General features: G+C 43.4%; 1 protein-coding gene across 7 annotated transcripts in view; it reads right to left on the bottom strand.

Moving 5' to 3' along the window:
* Positions 1-305: 305 nt before the first annotated feature.
* The window catches only part of LCA5L (lebercilin LCA5 like), a 46,748-nt gene continuing 32,729 nt past the window's right edge, over positions 306-14,324 (bottom strand). For all 7 annotated transcript variants that reach the window (XM_069472277.1, XM_069472282.1, XM_069472283.1 and 4 more), the window contains 4 exons: positions 6,568-6,652; positions 4,788-4,894; positions 4,491-4,608; positions 306-1,188 (listed from right to left, as the gene is read on the bottom strand). In XM_069472277.1, the coding sequence (XP_069328378.1) occupies positions 464-1,188; positions 4,491-4,608; positions 4,788-4,894; positions 6,568-6,652 (1,035 nt within the window). In that variant the 3' untranslated portion in view covers positions 306-463. The remainder of the gene's footprint in view (positions 1,189-4,490; positions 4,609-4,787; positions 4,895-6,567; positions 6,653-14,324) is intronic.

Genomic DNA, 14,324 nt, shown 5'->3' with positions numbered 1-14,324 from the left:
TGTACTTTTTTTTAAAATTAAGAGATTCTTTTGATCATCTTCCTTTTCAAAGCTGTTTTCATGTTTTTTAAGTTACAACACAACTCTTATTGCTGATAAAATTTTTATATGTATGAGATGTGTATGTCTTAGGTTGACTAACTTAGAGTTACTAGTTATGGAGCCCCAGAGAATACTAAAGCCATGAAATAAATAAATCAGCCTTCCAAAAGATAATGGACACGTTTCACTTGTAGAAAAAAAGATGTAAATTTGTATTTAAAGTGTTGTCATTGGTTGATATAAAGTGGATTTTTAAAATTAAATTAGCAGTAAAACAAAACCTTAATTATCCAAAGTCAATTTAAGCACTAAAGTGCATACACACACATACATACACACACACTCCTTCTCACACATTTTAAAGAAAGATTAAAGGCACTTGAGAAGCAGTATAGCAAACCAGAATGTATTAGGATATTGATTAAATAATTATTTTTCTTTTGCCTTCTGTAGGTGAAGATGACTTAATAGAATTTACCACAGTCACTTTAGAGTCTCCGAAAGCATTGTTGGCGGAGGCCTGAGCAGGAGGTAGATGCTGCGTCTCCTTGCTTTTCAAAGTCTCCTCAGATCCTTTTGTAACAGCACGACTTGACTGGTCATTTTTTAAGACATAGCCTGATCCAAAAAGTTCTTCCATTAGGCTGCTTTTCTTATCTCTGAAAGTTGTATCTTTTGCTTTCATTCTGGAAGACTTACCAAAAGAGGGTTCATAGCCGCTAACGGAATGTTCTTGCTTCATTTCTTCCGTCTGAGTGCCATGTTTGCTTGTGCCGTGGTTGCCTCTCGCGCTGCCTGCGTGGGCTGGCACACCTGAGGTAGGAAGCCCGTGATGCAAGTTCTCAATCGTTGCCGTGAACGAGTAATGCTTTCGCTGTCTGAAGGGTATTTTGGCACATGGAACAGCATATTTATCAGGTATCTCATTCATGTCATCTGTTTGGTCAGTTCTTTTAAGCTTGTCTTTCACTCTGTCATCTTCTTGACTGCCTTCTCTTTCAGGATGAATTACCTGAATTCTTTTTGGTGGTAGCTCTTGTTCTTTCATTACAATGGTCTTCTTTTCTTGATCTTCCTTTTTCTCTTTTTGTCTTCCAGTAGTCTCCAGAGGTGCTTGTACTTTCAAATGTTCTTTCTTTGATAAACCTATATTACAAAAATAGACAATTTAGTGCTCTTTTAAAAATTAGTGGATTTCTATATCGAGAGGGTATGTTTAGCACACTTATTTTCATTGCCTGACAAGAACACTGAAATGACAGGAAAGATAAAATAGAGGCATACAACCCTAGATTATAGAAAAGAGTGCTATTAACAAGCTTGGTATGTTGTACTTTCCCAGAACATCCCAAATAAATGGGAATTATGGAACCAAAAGAAAAGTGATATTCATAGTAGAAAAATAAAATTTGCCGATAAGGTTATTAATAGATGTTTAACATCACTAGCTGGATGTAGTGCCATTTAAAATAATACAAACATTTTCACCCATCCAATTGGCAAATAATTTCTAGAGTTGGTGAGAACATGGGGAAATTGGAATTTTTGATACTTGTTGGTGAGTGTGTACTGGTAGAGCTTTTTTGGATGGCAACCAAAAAATTTTAAATGAACATATTCTTAGACCCAACAACTTCACTTTTTGGAATGAGCCTACCAAAATAGACAAAGATAAGTATAAAGAAGATGTTTACTGCAGCATGATTTAATAACAATGAAACATCCTACATATTTGTCAAACACGGAATTCTAGGCAGTTATTATAAAGAATGAGGTGGATAAGCAGGAACTGACAGGGAAAGATGTTCCCACCCTAGAATATAAGCACATGAGGGCAGGATATTTTGCATGTTTTCACTGCTATCTCTGTAGTGCCCACAACAGTGCCTGACACAGGGTATGCTCAAAAAGTATTTGTTGAATGAATAAACTTTCTAGGATAATATGAATGACCAGAGTGGACTGAAAAATAAATGGAAGGCTGGGTGCAGTGGCTCATGCCTGTAATCCTAGCACTCTGGGAGGCCGAGGCGGGTGGATCATTTGAGCTCAGGAGTTTGAGACCAGCCTGAGCAAGAGTGAGACCCTGTCTCTACTAAAAATAGAAAGAAATTATATGGACAACTAAAAAAATACATATATAAAAAAAAATTAGCCGGGGATGGTGGCACATGCCTGTAGTCCCAGCTACTCGGGAGGCTGAGGCAGGAGGATTGCTTGAACCCAGGAGTTTGAGGTTGCTGTGAGTGAGGCTGATGCCATGGCGCTCTAGCCTGAGCAACAGAGTGAGATTCTGTCTCAATAAATAAATAAATAAATAAATAAATAAATAAAAAATAGATAAATAAATGGAAAACTTAAATAGACTAGTGACCATAGTGAAAATGCAACTGTATCAGATAGACTGGCTTTACAGGTGAGTTCTACCACACTGTTGTGTATTTAAACATTCTTTGGTCCCACAACTGAGCGGTGGTCCTTCTAGGGCCTCTACTGAATGTCTAATGTGTTCAACAAGAGCTTTGCATTCTGGGCTGAGGGAACTCTGGGAATCATTCATCAGTGACTGTTCTTTCCTTGCAAGTTGTTCTTACCTGGCCTTGGGGGTTTCACCCATGTTTCCCATGAGTGATAATGTAACGTGAAAACAATGGAGAAATGTTTTCAAAATTCTGAAGGAAAATTATCTCCAACCTAGAACTTTCCATCTGGGCAGTTACTAATCAAGTGTAGGGGTTGAATGATGACATTTCCAGATGAAAGGTATACACATTTTCCTTACATGTACACATTTACAAGAAGCTAGTGGAGACTGTGCTCTTTAAAACATGATGGAATTTACCAAGAAAGAAGAGGACTTGGTTTAGGAAACAGAAAATCCAGTAGAGAAGGGGGCTGACAGGAACCTGCGGAAAATGATGAAGGGAGATGCCAGGATGGTAGCTGCACACCAGAGGTGAAAGACAGACTAAAACCCCAACTCCATTAGACCTCCAGATACCAACTACCAGGCGAACCAGGGCCTTGGCCTGTCTGACCGTGGCCGATGAAGTGTTACATTCTCTGTCATACCGTGCTGCCTGGGCCAGCTGAGGACTCTCCTTGCACCGTACAGAAGCATTTTGCTTTCACCTACTTCTGAGAGCTGAAGGCAAGCTTTGGTGACCTTAGAACAGGAAGTTCTGGGTGCCCCATTCCCTCTCACCCTGCCTTTCTTGGACCTGCCCACAGAAGCCCTGCCAGATGCCGTGGATCTGATGGCTTTTCTATCTCCCAGGACAATCCATGACCTCACCTACTACTGACTGGGGCCCTTGTACATTCAGGGGAGCTGAAGCTGGAGTCTCTGCTCAGCTTATCTTTTCCTGGAAGTCTTCATTCAGCAGTGACAATACTGCCCTTTATCAGCTGGATTTGAATTTGCTACTCAGTTTTTTAAAGCTGAATGTATGTTTAAGGGTACTGTTATAGACTGAATGTTTTCCCTCGGCCCACCAAATTTCAAATGTTGAAGCCTTAACCCCAGTATGGCTGTATTTGGAGATGGGGCTTTTAAGAAAGTAATTAAGGGTAAAAGAGGTCATAAGAGTGGGGCCCTCGTGATGGAATTAGTGTCCTTACAGGAAGCGACACCAGATCTCTGGTGCTTTTCCTCTGCCCTCTTTGAAAGGCCACATGAAGACATAGTGAGAAGGCGGCCATCTGCAAGCCAGTAAGAGAGCCCTCACCAAAAATCAGATGGCTGAAACCTTGATTTTGGACTTTCCAGCCTCTAGAACTGTGAGAAAATAAATGTCTGCTGTTTAAACCATCCAGTCTGTGGTATTTTGTTATGGCAGCCCAGGCAGACTAATACAGATACATGTGAGGACAGGGAGCTGTGAGGGGAAGCAAGGGGATGATGGCATGAAGTCCAGGATGGCAGGGGTTTCTGGTGGGCAGGGCGAGCGGACAGGATTGGTAAGGCCCCATTGGTGTTCTAAGGGCACGTGTGCTCTGTCTCTCAAGCAGGGGAATGGGCATGCATGTTCCTTTTATTACAATTCATAAACTGCATGCATGTTTTATGTGTGCTTTATATACACACATACAATAATTCACAAATTTAAAAAATCAAATAAGAATAAAAGAGACTTAGGCTGGGTGCGGCGGCTCACGCCTATAATCCTAACACTCTGGGACGCTGAGGTGGGAGGATTGCTTGAGGTCAGGAGTTCAAGACCAGCCTGAGCAAGAGTGAGACCCCATCTCTACAAAAAATAGAAAAAATTAGCTGGGCATAGTGGCATGCCTGTAGTCCCAGCTCCTTGGGAGGCTGGAGGATTGCCTGAGCGCAGACATTTGAGGTTGTAGTGAGCTATGATGGTGACACTGCACTCTAGCCAGGGTGACAAAGAGACCCTGTCTTAAAAAAAAAAAGGAGACTTTTTAAAGTTGTTAAAAATTACCTTCATGTTTTCTCTTAGAATCCTCTTGCTTTAGTAGTTTACTGATATACTGAGAAATTTCATGGTTTATTTCAGTTGATTTGTCTTTATAACCACTGTTTCCTGTTGCCTTTTTACCCTATAATTTAGAAAAGCAGCAAAAACACATTTTTTTGGAGTCTAGATAATTTTAAATTGTATTTTATTCTAATGAATACAAATACTTTTTGTATATTAATAGAACAAGTGACTGTAGCCTAATTTATTTTTGTTAAGATATATTTAATTAGACACTGCACGATTTCAGAATTGGTGTACCTTAGTTGTCAAAGATGGAACATCATCTGATTTTTGGGTTTCCTGGTGTCTCATACTTGTAAATGACGAACTTTTTCTGTCTGCTTGTACTGATTTTGTTGAAGAAACTACGGAACAGGTAGATCACATGTAAGAAACATATTTTGCATTTGGAAGCAATTGACTTTAAACATAAAGTAAATAACTTTGATGAATGCAACAAATAATAAAACAAAGTATACTAGATATTTTCTAAATATTCAATATATATATAATATTTGCTAGATTCCTTTTTTTCCCTGCCGTGACCCTTGTTTTGTCTTGTTTTGGGCCAAAAAGGTTATGGGAATCACAGTGTTAGAGTACAGGACAAGCAGGTGTTAGGATAAGTCAACGCTGCTATTTGAGGATAGAGCTTGCCAAAGGGATTCAAAACTATGTGCATGCAATTGTGCGAGGCCAACCACCCAGATACCCTGTGTCCCAGCTCTTGATTATCCATGGTTATAATGTCCATGCAGAAGTACACGACCACTAAACTCTAGACTTCACTTTCCTTGAAATATTATATCATTTAAACAACCCCGTCGCTGAGCATCTTCTCCGGTAGCTGTTACTCTGGATTATAAAGCCGGAAGCAAAGGAAGGCACGGATATTTGAGGTTGCTGCCTTTGGAAGTAAACATATAGTTATTTCTCCCATCAAAACAGAGGTGAGCGTTCCTATTGTTCCTCTTCTGAGCAGAATCTGCTGCTGGGCGATCTTGGGAAAATGGGTACACACTGTCTTGAAGGGAAAAATACTATTCACCAACAAAAGGTACAAACTAATGATAGGGGCATCGGCATGGATGAATCCCCCACACACTATGCTGAACAAAAGAAGCCAGAGGCAAAAGAGTACACGCTCTGTGATTCACTTATATGACATTCTAGAACAGGCAAACTAAGCTATTGTGACTGAAGGAAAATCAGTGGTTGCTTTGAGACAGGGTAGGGGACCACTGACTGCAAAGGGGCACGAGAGAACTTGGGGAGATGGAAATGTCCACAGTCTTGATTGCCGTAGGCAGCTACATAGGTAGAGGCAGTTGTCAATACCCACCGAACTGCACACTTAAAATGGGTGGGTTTTTTTTTTTTTTTTGAGACAGAGTCTCACTCTGTTGCCCTGAGTAGAGTGCCGTGGCATCAGTCTAGCTCACAGCAACCTCAAACTGCTGAGCTCAAGCCATCCACCTGCCTCAGCCTCCCAAGTAGCTGGGAGTACAGGCATGCACCACCACACCCCGCTAATTTTTCTATTTTTAGTAGACACGGGGTCTAGCTCTTGCTCAGGCTGGTCTCGAACTCTTGAGCTCAAGTGATCCTCCTGCTTGTGCCTCCCAGAGTGCTGGGATTACAGGCGGGAGCCACCGCGCCCGGCCAAAATGGCTGCATTTTATTGACGTAAACTAAACCTCAGTAAAGTTCATTTTAAAAAGCCATATACTGGCTAACAGATATACTTAGAAAGTTCCATTTTTGATGACATTTTGCTTCAAGCTAAAACTTATCCTCTCGTTCTACCTAGAGTAAGGACATAAAGAACTGAGCTGAAAATGGAAATAGGAAAGCATGTCTGCTCTTTTCTAGCTATTTCAACCATATCACAGTATCATTATTCTTGTAGAATCATAAAATATATTTCAATGCCTAACAAAATGATTTTTAAAAATATCCACTATTTTGGCTATACAAATTAGGAAAATCTAACTAGATACTTAAAAATAGATTTTGAGCAAAAGTAATTAAAACATACCTTTTGGATAATCTTCTTTATCATATAAATTTTTAAGTATTCGATTAGTATAGATGTTTTTAATTTCAAGCTCACGATCCTTCTCCTGAAAAGAACCACAATACCAATTTTTCTAAAAATGTTTCCTTTTATCAACCTTGATTTCTTTTAAAAAAACAATTTAAGGGGCCGAGCTCCGTGGCTCATGCCTGTAATCCTAGCACTCTGGGAGGCCCAGGCGGGAAGGTCACTGGAGCTCAGGAGTTCGAGACCAGCCTGAGCAAGAGTGAGACCCCGCCACTACTAAAAACAGAAAAAATTAGTTGGGTGTGGTGGTGTGTGCCTGTAGTCCCAGCTACTGGGGAGGCTGAGGCAGGAGGATTGTTTGAGCCCAGGAATTTGAGGTTGCTGTGAGCTAGGCTGATGCCACAGCTCTCTAACCTGGGCAACAGGGCAAGACTCTGTCTTTAAAAAAAAAAAGAAAGAAAAAAAAACCAATTTAAGTGAGCTCAGTATCTTTTGAATAAAACCTATAGATTCTAGAAGAAACAGAAAGAGGCCATATCATTTTTTTACCATTCCAGACATCAAAAAGTATTAATACTAGATTTTTTTTTTGAACAAAGTATGACACATTATTGTGATGGGGACAATATTTTTGAATAGCCTTGTAAATAAGCTTTTTTCATGGTATTCCTTCTGTGCCCTGGGCCTGCCTTGAAGTTTATTATTCCTCTCCCTGGTCCACTATAGTAGCCACTAGCTACATGTTGTGATTTAAATTAATTAAAATGAAATCAAATTGAAATTCAGTCCTCAGTCACATGAGCCATATTTTAAGTGCTCACCAGCTACATGTGACTAGTGACCATAGTATTGGACGGAGCAGATAGACCATTTCCACCGTCGCAGAAAGTTCTATTAGATAGGGCTGCATTTAGACAAGTGCAGAGTGGGTAAAGCCTACAACAAGGGCATTATTTGTTCAGTTTTAAATCTCAATATTGACTTTTTTGACTTTTGGAAAAACAAAAGTTTTGAAAGCCTCCCTTGCTGAGGAACAAAAAAGGGTTTTATTAAATACCAAATGCACCTTCTTACACACACATCAACAGGCATGTCTGTTGGACTCAAGACCACTGAGTTGTAGTAACAACCATAGTCAACAGAGGTGGGCATACACAAGTTAAGGGTGGAAAGTCCAGGAGGAAGGCACCCAGGGATATGACAGACAGACAGACAGATGCACATGGTGGGGTGGGGTGGGGGTGGGGGGATAGAGGGAGACTCTTCTGGTCTCTTTGTACCCTTAGGATCAAATCTATGACCAAGGGATATTCAGGAGGTAAGAAACATCTCTGAGGTTTGGAAAAGTCTCAGTGCAGGAGGCCTTGACATGGCCCAGGAAAACTGAAAGCCCCTTTAAAAAGCCCCCATATTCACCATGGAGCTAGAGTAACATGACATTGCCTAAGTGGTAAGTTAGAAAGGGCTAAAATATAATGTCTGGGCAAAGGGCTTCCTTTACCCTCACACCAGGTGGGACCGTGGAGGGATGCTGCACGGAGAGCTGGGAACCTGCTCTGGAGTCCTCAAGGTTATGGACCCCGGTGGTCCCACAGCCCAGGCTTCGAGCCAGGGATCAGATGGAGGATGCAACTCAGAGCATCCGCATCAACAGTCAGCAGGGGAAGAGCAGCAAGACTTGTCCACACTGGAAAGAGACCATGAGTGTCACCAGCCACAGTCAGTGCACACCAGACAGGGTCCTGGGAACCTGATTAGTTACGACCAGTCGCTCCTCAGTAGGAGCAGGTCTAGAGAAGGCCAGAGGACAGAACAGGGATGAGAGGTTCTTTCTCCCCTCACCAGGAAGACACGCACGTTTCTCTTGTGCCTAGATGCCGTCTCCGCTGTCAGATGGGAGACCGGGATGGGGAAAATCCCTGCAAGTCTAAGAGACTAACTGGCACGACACTGCTTTTATTTTTTTAGTTTTTTGAGACAGGGTCTCTCTCTGCTGCCCAGGCTGGAGTGCAGTGGTGCAATCATAGCTCACTGCAGGCTCTAACTCCCGGGCTCAAGTGATCCTCCTGCCTCAGTCTCCTGAGTAGCTGGGTCTACAGGCACTCACCACCACACCCAGCTAATTCTCAAAAATTGTTTGTGGAAAGGGGGGTCTCACTATGTTGCCCAGGCTGGTCTCAAACTCCTGGCCTCAAGGGATCCTCAGCCTCCCAAAGTGCTGGGATTATAGGCATGAGCTGCCACCCAGCCAAGTCTGTTTTTAATTACAAGAGACTGAGACAAGCTTTCATCCGTTCCTCCACGTCCGTCTCCATCCCCACCCCTAGTTTATGGGAATGGGGCTCATAAGGAAGTATAGTTCAGCTATAGAAAATAAAGAACATCACATATTTTTGTATATCTGAACTGTAGATTGTAGGGTTTTTTTTTTTTTTTGAAATAAGGTCTTGTTTTGTTGCCAGGGCTGGAGTGCAGTGATGTCATCATAGCTCACTGTGACTTCAGACTCCTGGGCTCAAGTGATCCTCCTGCCTGGGCCTCCCAAAGTGCTAAGATTACAGGCGTGAGCCACCACGCCCAGCCTGTAGATTGTAGGTTTTATATCACTTGAATCACAAATTAGTTTATTATCAGAGGTACATAAATAGATAAAACATGAGAATATTAATCTTTTCTAGAATTTAGGTTTCTAGAAGCAAAAGTGTTACAGTTCATCTCTCTTTTTCTTTCTTTCTCATTGTGGCACTGTCAAAAAACAGTAATGCTGACAGTTTATTACCATGAAAAGCTGATCAAGTGTATTCCAAATATCATGTTTAAGAAGGATATTGTGTAAAACATTTTAGGATGATTTTCATCCACAGTGGTTAAGACAAGAAAGATTTTGATGTTTAGAGGGGCAAATTTTGATTATCTGGAAGATTCAGTTCTATCTTTTGGTTTGGCCTGGACACTCCGGGATCAGCAGCAGAGAGCAGGAAGGAGGCAGATCTAGAACCGACTGGCGGCGGGCGTGGGGATGGCTGGGGTCTGAAGGAAGCAACGTGAAGGATAGTCCTCCTTCAGGCTGGGAACAGAGGTTCAGGTCTGGGTACCACGACAGGGCTGGACTGAAAGTCTAGCACAGCAGGTTTGGAACACAATGCAGGCAGGACACTTATGTGGTTGAATTCAGTCGGTTAGCCAAGAGAAGCAAGAGTAAAGCAAACCCAAGGCTAGCAGTGCTCATGGAGCACTTGTGGAATACTCACAGGAGATTGACAAGCTTGAAGGTATCAAGTCAGAGTTAAAGGGGAAGCTGAGTCATGGAGTGGAAACATATTAAGGTCACCATTGATGGCTTCCAAAAATTAGATAGGAAGCAAAGTTTTAACAGATACCACCTGTTGGCAGGAGTAAGGCTGTAGCCTGGATGTGGGCTGGGGGTGCAGGACTTCCTTTGAGAGCTGTGGAAGGCTCCTCTCTCTCCAGTCCATACTCCACAAATGGGCCTAGACCTTGGTGTTAGATAACTTTGAAAATGAGTTTCAAGGTACAGAAATAGAAATTTTTATCTTTGGGACTAGACCCTCCCAAGCTCAAGCAATAATGACTTACATTAAGGTGGCAGATTATTGTATTTTCCTAAAATTGCCACTACAATATTTATGATCCCATATGTTGTTCCAGAACTCTGTGGCTCCCCATCAAGAGGTGAAGTTTACTAATTGAACTGCCTTTGACTGCCTTGACGAATGGAGTGAGTGGAAGCGATGCTGTGTGACTGCCAAGGCCAGGTCATGACAGGAAATATGGCTTCTGCCTGGCTCACCTGTTCTCTGTCTCTCTCTCTCTCTCCATTTTTCCTTTTGGAAGCCAGCCAGCAAGTTAGGAGGAAGACCACACCACATGGAGAGGCTGTGTGTAGGGTTCCAACCAGCAACCCAGCTAAGACCTCAACTGTCAGCTGGAACCAACTGCAGAGTAAGAGTGAGACTCAGAGGATTCCAGCCCGCAGCCTTCAGACCGCTCTAGCTGACGCCAAGAGGGGCAGAGGGGAGCTATCCCTGGCAAGCCCTGCCCAGATGGTAGATTCGTGAACAAAATTAATGTCATTTCTGAAGTCACTTAAGTTTTGGAGTGATTTGTTAGGCAGCACAGGACCTGGTACAGTCAGGATTCTAAAAGATCCTAGTTTCTGTTCCTCCCCCTGGAATACCACGGAGGTGAGGCACAATGGGCAACCTCATTTTCCCAGCTGCAACGGGACTAGTGGGAGGTGAGAGTGGGAGCGTACCCTGAGTGCAGGAAGAAACCACGGGCGACAGGCCAGGAGTTGAATGACTGAGTCGCACTAGGCCAGACTATGGTTTTGCCAGAGCTGGTTGCCGGGACCTGTGTGAGAATGAAGGGCTGGAGTAGCTATTTTATGTACCTGCTGTTTTGTGTGGAAGTGCGTGTCTTTGGTAGGCTTCTTGCCCGCATGGGAAGGCAGGCTGGCCCTGGGCAAGTCTCGGACTTGCCGACTAGCAGGCTTCACTGAGAGGTGAGTCCTTTGAGTGAGTACCTCCCAAATTCCAGGACTTACTCTTTACAGGACTTTACCCCGGGATACCAGCATTTACCCCAACAGCAGTGCATTCTCCAGCAATGCGTTCTGATGGCGTGCACGCTGTTGAGGAGGAGCGTGGGCAGGTGAGACTGACGAATTCGCCCCGTTTTCACTGTCTTCTCGCTCCCGTCCTCTGCACCTCCCTGCCACTAGACAGACGCCTCTCTGTGCGTCCGCGGCTGCTGCTCCAAGTCATCCACAGAGTGCTGCCACCACTTTCTGTATTCAGTAAGTTTACCAAAAGCGCTATTGTTTGCTGATGACTTGCCCTGGTTCTTTTTGCTATAATGTATCTATTTTGTTTTGTGGTCCTTTACTGATGTTTCTGTGGGGTTTTTTGGAGGGAGGGAGGTTGGACACGGTCTATAATTGCCAACAGTTGAGGGCCAGAGGGAACAGTGTCTTTCTCAGCCCAAGTCAGAAGCCATATTTACCTGCTGGTGGATGTGGTGTGGGTACCTGCCCCTTGTGATTGCAGTGCCTGGGTGCCACCCCTGCAGATTCTGATTTCATGGGGATGGGTGGCCTGGGCATTGGAGTTTTAAAAGCTCTCTTCCCCGATGATGGCCGTACTGCCAAATTGGAGGCCCCTCGATGCTCTCATCAAACACACAGCAGCGCCCCCAAGACTCTACCTACTCCTTTTGTTCGCCTTTTTTTTTTTTTTTTTGAGACAGAGTCTCACTCTGTTGCCCAGGCTAGAGTGAGTGCCGTGGCGTCAGCCTAGCTCACAGCAACCTCAAACTCCTGAGCTCAAGCGATCCTCCTGTCTCAGCCTCCCGAGTAGCTGGGACTACAGGCATGCACCACCATGCCCGGCTAATTTTTTCTATATATATTTTTTTTAGCTGTCCATATAATTTCTTTCTATTTTTAGTAGAGGTGGGGTCTCGCTCTTGCTCAGGCTGGTCTCGAACTCCTGAGCTCAAACGATCCGCCCACCTCGGCCTCCCAGAGTGCTAGGATTACAGGCGTGAGCCACCGCGCCCGGCCTTTTGTTCGCCTTGATTCTGAGCTTGGGGTTTCTCTCTGTTCCTGTTGCCTCTCCAGAATTCTATCTGTGCATATTTTAGGTTATGATTGTCTACGTCTGGTTTCTCCACCAATCTAAAAAACATCTACTTTTTATCTTCCAGAAATTCTTTGGTAGATCTGGTACAATCATGTATCCTTTCTGAAGTTATGGATTGTTATTTTAAAATTATGTTTTCTGTCATTTCCATGGTTTTGCCAGGAAGGGACAGAAAGTATGTATTTAGCCCTTCCTTTTTTTTTTTTTTTTTCTTTCTTTTCTTTCTTTTTTTCTTTTTTTAAGAGTATCTGTTTCTGTTGCCCAGGTTAGAATGCAGTGGCACAATCATAGCTCATTGTAACTCACACTCCTGGGCTCAAGTGATTGTCCTGCCATAGCCTCCTGAGTTGCTGGGACAACAGGTGTGCGCCACCATGCCCAGCTAATTTTTTTTTATTTTTTGTAGAAATGGGGGTCTCACTATGTTGCCTAGGCTGGTCTTAAACTCCTGGCCTCAAGTGATTCTCCTTCCTTAGCTTCTCAAAGTGCTGGGATTACAGGAGTGAGCCACCGCACCTGGCCCAGCCCACCTTAATCTAACCATTTCTACTCGTTTTTAATGTATAAGATATGTAATCTTGAAAACTTTTTGCCCTTTTGAAACACTTATAAAAATATAAATATACAGGCCGGGCGTGGTGGCTCACGCCTGTAATCCTAGCACTCTGGGAGGCCGAGGTGGGCGGATCATTTGAGCTCAGGAGTTCGAGACCAGCCTGAGCAAGAGCGAAACCCCACCTCTACTAAAAAATAGAAAGAAATTATATGGACAGCTAAAAATATATATAGAAAAAATTAGCCGGGCATGGTGGCGCATGCCTGTAGTCCCAGCTACTCAGGAGGCTGAGGCAGTAGGATCGCTTGAGCTCAGGAGTCTGAGGTTGCTGTGAGCTAGGCTAACGCCACGGCACTCACTCTAGCCTGGGCAACAGAGTGAGACTCTGTCTCAAAAAAAAAAAAAAAAAAAAAAAAAATATAAATATACAAAAGAAGAGAGACTAGCACAGTGAACCTCCATGAACCCATGAACCGGCTTCGTGAATGAACAACTCATGACCTCTCTGATTCCCTCTATACACCCACTCTCTCCGACCCTACTCCTCAACCCAGGATTATTTGAAGCAAATCCTAGTTTATAATTTAATCTGTCAATATTTCAGTATCTATAACAGACAAGGGCATCCCTTTAAAAACCTAATTGCAATATCATCATTCCATTCCCCAAATTGAAACTAAACCCCTTAATATCAACAAATATTGAGTTTCTTCCACATTTTTCAATTGCCCTACAATTTTTTTCTTTTTAAATGTCAGATTACACCAGGGATGCACTACAATTTTTTTTAAAGCCTATTTGAATTAGGATCCAAACAAGGTCCAAACTACTGCAATTGATACATCTCTTAGTGTCTTTTAATCAATAGGGTCCCACACCTTCCTCTTGTATTTATTTCCATTTTGCTATTTATTTGTTGCAGGAACTGCCATGTTTATAATGTAGTGTTTCACAGTGTGATGCTGCTGACTGCAGCCCTGTTGTATCCTTTATCACTGTGGTCCCCAACCCCTGGGTACCGGTCTGCGGCATGTTAAGGACCAGGCTGCAGAGCTCCACCGCCCCTCCCCCTGCACTCCCCCTCCCTCTGTGGAAAAATGGTCGTCCATGAAATTTAGGCACCAGGGGTCGGGTGGGGGCTGCACAGCAGGAGCTGTGGCGGGTGTGAGCGAAGCTTCATCTGTATTTACAGCCGATCCCCATCACTCGTATCACTGCCTGAACTTCCCCACCCCCCTCCCTGTTTGTGAAAAAATTGTCTTCTATGAAACTGGTCCCTGGTACCAAAAAGGTTGGGGACTGCTGCTTTATCGTGTTCCTCTCCCCCCATACGTTTAAACTGGTAGTTAGAACTCAGTGTGTAGTTAGATTGAGGTTCCATGCTTTGCGTGAGTACTTGTAGGTGGTGGTATAGTAGGTGGTAGTATGTACATCCGTCGGGAAGTGTATGTCTCGTGCTTTCTCTTTTGTGATGCTAGTGGCCTCTGACGATCATCGATTAGAAGAGTCATGAGGTCATTAGGAGTTCCAAA

The sequence above is a fragment of the Eulemur rufifrons genome, chromosome 7, assembly GCF_041146395.1.
Source record: "Eulemur rufifrons isolate Redbay chromosome 7, OSU_ERuf_1, whole genome shotgun sequence".
Classification (NCBI taxonomy): Eukaryota; Metazoa; Chordata; class Mammalia; order Primates; family Lemuridae; genus Eulemur; species Eulemur rufifrons.
Note: the sequence above shows the minus strand (reverse complement) of the source record. Positions and strands in the feature narration are given on the sequence as shown.